The sequence below is a fragment of the Sinocyclocheilus anshuiensis genome, unplaced genomic scaffold, assembly GCF_001515605.1.
Source record: "Sinocyclocheilus anshuiensis isolate Anshui unplaced genomic scaffold, SAMN03320099.WGS_v1.1 scaffold86, whole genome shotgun sequence".
Classification (NCBI taxonomy): Eukaryota; Metazoa; Chordata; class Actinopteri; order Cypriniformes; family Cyprinidae; genus Sinocyclocheilus; species Sinocyclocheilus anshuiensis.
In genome coordinates, this window is record NW_015547662.1 from 2,057,498 (window position 1) to 2,062,539 (window position 5,042).

Below are 5,042 nucleotides of genomic sequence, written 5' to 3' on the forward strand. Positions count from 1 at the left end.
TAGTCGTGTAGCACATCTGCTCTGTAATACGAGAACGAGAGATGTGTGGCAGCTCAAACACAATACAGTAATTCACAAAGATAAAGAGAAAAAAAAATAAGGACAACATTCCACATGTGCTAGAAAGCATAAGCTCTCTTACAAATCTCACTGAGCTTGTCAAGAGCATGTGACAGGTCACATTTCACACTAAAAATCAAAAGAATTTAAATTGTGACTTGCCTATTTGTAGGGCTGTCCGATGCCAGTGTTGTTAAAGTTGACACTATAACTATTAAAAATAATTTTCATTAATTGAAATAAAGCTAAAACAAAATATAAATCGATGAAACTAAGCTGAAATGACTAAAATTACTCAAACTTAAAAATAAAGCTAAATGGAAATAATAAAAACATGACAATCACTCAAATGAAAATATGAAAAATAAAAGCTCATTCAAAATATTAATAAATACTATAATAGTATATAAATAACACTAAATTAACACTTGTAAGACCGTTATGATTTTTTTTGCAATGACATTATTTTCAAAACACTTCAGCTCATTTACTCCCGAATTCTCATTAGCATAAAGCATTTTCACTCATTACTTTGATGTAATAATGATTTTATTGAATTTTTAAAAGTATCTATACACAATATATCACCACCATATTGGTTCATGGTTGATATTAGTGATTTTTTCCTTTAATTTATTGGTGTGGTTGTACCGTTTATATAGAATATTTATGTGCATGCTCAATTTACTTTTTTAAAAACATTTTTTCAATGCCGTTAAAGGTTTAAATATCTGTGTATTGCTGCACAGTGTTATTATAAAAGAGTTATTCCTAAAATATGTACTCATGTATGCTTATAATCCACATGAAACTGCTTCTGAGAGGGTGAAACTGACTGTGTGTGTGAGTAAATGTTCATGCCAGCAGCTGTGTGTATCTGGCTCACAGATGGGAAATGTCATGCTGATCACATGGCAGCTCGAGCAGTGCTTGTCCTCCAAGTGAAAGCTAACCTCTCTCCATACTTGGGCTGCAGACAGTATAAACCAATGACAGAGCTACACTCACTATCAGCCCACTGAGAGAAAGACAGTAAGAGTGAGACAAATAGTATATAAATAACACTAAATTAACACTTGTAAGAAGACCATTATGATTTTTTTTGCAATGACATTATTTTCAAAACACTTCAGCTCATTTACTCCCGAATTCTCATTAGCATAAAGCATTTTCACTCATTACTTTGATGTAATAATGATTTTATTGAATTTTTAAAAGTATCTATACACAATATATCACCACCATATTGGTTCATGGTTGATATTAGTGATTTTTTCCTTTAATTTATTGGTGTGGTTGTACCGTTTATATAGAATATTTATGTGCATGCTCAATTTACTTTTTTAAAAACATTTTTTCAATGCCGTTAAAGGTTTAAATATCTGTGTATTGCTGCACAGTGTTATTATAAAAGAGTTATTCCTAAAATATGTACTCATGTATGCTTATAATCCACATGAAACTGCTTCTGAGAGGGTGAAACTGACTGTGTGTGTGAGTAAATGTTCATGCCAGCAGCTGTGTGTATCTGGCTCACAGATGGGAAATGTCATGCTGATCACATGGCAGCTCGAGCAGTGCTTGTCCTCCAAGTGAAAGCTAACCTCTCTCCATACTTGGGCTGCAGACAGTATAAACCAATGACAGAGCTACACTCACTATCAGCCCACTGAGAGAAAGACAGTAAGAGTGAGACAGACAGACAGACAGACAGACAGAAAGTCTCAACAGCAGGAGCCAGAGGAACATTTCATGGCTCACACGACTTAATAAAGTTTCATTTGAGTATCGGCTTCACCTCAGACATTTTTTGAACTAAAATTCTTAGAATAATAATAATTGCAATTAGATACAAACCAAGACACTAATTTTCTCAAGAAAAACATCAGGAAACTCTGCCAAAGTTTCTGCGAAGCTAAAACGACTAAAACGCCGTTATGACAAATGGCTCTCAGGATACCAAACTCATGACACACAACACACACACAAACCACATATTGTAGCTCTGGAAAAGCTTCCACCGCTGGAACATATCAAAGTGAATAAAGGCTTTCTTTAAAAACCTTCAGATTAACAGAGTCCACTTAATGCAGATTCACTTACTGTCATATATATTTGGTGGATTTTTTTTTATTCAGTAAATCACTTGTCATGAACCAAGACTGTTTCAGAAATAAATAAAAAAAACACCCAGTGGTTTAGCAATGGTATTGAGACTGTCGGCTTTGTGGCCTCCAATTATACCTTTAATCTCTTGTTTATAGGCACATTATTGAATTTACACAAAGCTTACTTAACCAATAATACATGTGTAAATGCCCCCCAAAAAATCATGAAGGCACATAAATAAACAAACACACAAATTTTTCTCTTCCTGCAAAAAGGACCAAAATATTCATGAAAATTATGTTCAGTAGTACACTTTCTGGAATGAGAAGGTTCACCCCCATTCCACCTGCCTTTGACTAGCAATTAGGGTTGCAAAAAGGTGGAAAATTTCCAGTAAATTTCGGAAATATTCCAGAAATTTTGGAAACTTGCCAGGATTTTCTGGAATATTCCAGGGATTTTTGGAAAGTTTCCGGAAATGTTCCACCCCTTTGCAACCCTACTAGCAATTTTGTCATAGTGCAGCATAAATCAAAATCCATTCGTGGAAGTCCTTCCCACCCCAACTATTAGCTAACTGGAAATGCATCAACGACGGAACAACATGCATGTTTGTCCAACCTTTTAATTAGTTTAATTAAGATTTTTCTGCATTAATAAAGTTATCACAAGGTCACAAATGTGAAAGCCTAAAATTAAACAACAGCAAACCTCTGCTTTTTTACATTTCTGAGAAGTCAAACTGGACATTTGGCCCTTAGTATCCTATTGTAATATGTAGTGTTTTTCCAGGAATTGTATCGCATAACACTGACATCTGCATAACCCTCATAACTCCATCAGCTGCCCATTCAGATTTAGAGATTATTTTTTGGACTAAGGATTGTGGTAAAACATATCTTGTCAAATATCTCCATAGTTTGTCAAGGCATCATAGCAGCTGTTAAACTATTCGTGGGCTCCCTGAAGGAAAGACAGCTAAAGCACACTGATCTAGTTAGGCTGAGCTACTGATAAGAACATCTATTTTTTTACTAGCATAACTGCCTCTGTGCCTTACACAAATATCTGACTTAATGTCTGTCTATGTCTCTGAGGCATTGACCCAATTCAGTCCGGAACAGAAAATGATTTGTTTGGGTTTTAAAGAAAGAAGAGAGACAAAGACAAATGGCTGACAGCGACCCTGCTGCAAAATCAACACATACATTAACTGACAAGAAGTAGGAGGACAAGGAGAAGAACAAATTACCGCACTAAATGATTTGTGGAACTAACTAGTGCTGTTACTCATTAAAAAAAACTGTAACTGGTAACTTATTCTGTGAACCAGGATGCGTTTCCCAAAAGCAACTATGGTCGCAAGTTCTGTCATTACCAATAGAGTTCAATGAAACTAACAACCAAAGTTAGCTAACGGTGCTTTTGGGAAACGCACCCCTGGTCGGGAGCAGGTTTTCTTCATTAAAGTTTATTTCAGTCTCCTCCCCCTTTTTAAAGCATTAGCGATATTTTACTTAAAACAAGAACAATAATATTAATCCAAATGGAAACAAGATTCTTTTTCTTACCCCATTGGCAGATAATTTGCAAAATAAGAAAAATACACTTAAAAGACTAAATGCTAGGGATGTAACGATTAACCGCGAGCCGGATGCTATCCACTGTTAATAGTTTGTACGACCCCTTAGGTTTTGTTGCGCCTATAACTGTACATGGAAAAGCACTCATAAGAGAACTAACCTCCGAACCATGTGACTGGGACGACCCCCTATCGCCAGCCAAAGAAAGACTATGGTCTGTATGGAGAGACTCTCTTCTCGAGTTAGAGCACCTACACATTCCCAGACCGTACGTACCATTGTCTCTTTCCTCAACACAACACAGAGAGCTGTGTGTCTTCAGTGATGCCTCATCCACAGCAATTGCAGCTGTTGCCTACTTGCGAGTTGTCAATGAGCAGAGACAGCACCTCACCGGATTTGTTATGGGCAAAGCCAAACTGGCACCAAAACCAGCTCACACAATTCCACGACTGGAGCTATGCGCCGCTGTCCTTGCTGCAGAAATGGCAGAGCTTATATGCCAAGAAATCGACCTAGAGCTTCATGCTGTAAAGTACTACACGGATAGTAAGATTGTACTAGGTTACATCTACAACACGTGAAGAAGATTTTACGTCTATGTATCGAACAGAGTCTGTAGAATCAGAAAATCTTCAGTACCAACACAATGGCATCATGTCTCATCAGAAAACAACGCAGCAGACATTGCTACTCGCCCAATAGCAGCACTTTTACTGCCACAAACATACTGGTTCACCGGACCCCCATTCTTGTCGAAGGAACTGCCTCAGTGTTTCTGTCTAGCTGGATAGAGAAGTTACACGTCTAGTGAGGACAGAACACTGACACATCGAGGAGTACGAAGCAAATGCGTGTTGGGATAACACATACTGGGAGAACGTTTTAACATTCTCTAATGTTGTGCTAAATACGCAAAATGTGGAAGCGCTCTTTCCTGCGCTCGCCGCTCATTCATGCTTGCGATGTCCGACTCGTGATTGATTTGTTCTTTTGAGTTGGATCTTTTTAATGAGTCGGTTGAACCGGTACACAAAGTTCATGAGCGATTCGATCACAAATCGGACTGAATCGGTCCGAGTGGTTCTCAAGCTAACCGATCACTTCGTTTACAACAACAACAAAAAATGAAGTAGTTAACTAACCGATGCCTGAGCTGATGGTAGAAGAATTTGGAGTGAAGCGAGAATTTTGACTGATGGACAAGTTACTTTTAATAGCTTAAAGGGGTCATATGATGCGATTTCAATTTTTCCTTTCTCTTTGGAGTGTTACAAGCTCTTGGTGCAT

General features: G+C 37.4%; 2 protein-coding genes across 4 annotated transcripts in view; one reads left to right on the forward strand and one right to left on the reverse strand.

Annotated features, from left to right (window-relative positions):
- The window catches only part of LOC107702334 (long-chain-fatty-acid--CoA ligase 1-like), a 37,271-nt gene that overhangs the window by 30,836 nt on the left and 1,393 nt on the right, over nt 1–5,042 (reverse strand). The gene's annotated exons all lie outside the window — the stretch shown is intronic.
- The window catches only part of LOC107702270 (hairy and enhancer of split-related protein helt-like), a 6,263-nt gene continuing 5,377 nt past the window's right edge, over nt 4,157–5,042 (forward strand). Inside the window, exon 1 of the mRNA XM_016504527.1 lies at nt 4,157–4,301. Within this exon, the coding sequence (XP_016360013.1) occupies nt 4,157–4,301 (145 nt within the window). The remainder of the gene's footprint in view (nt 4,302–5,042) is intronic.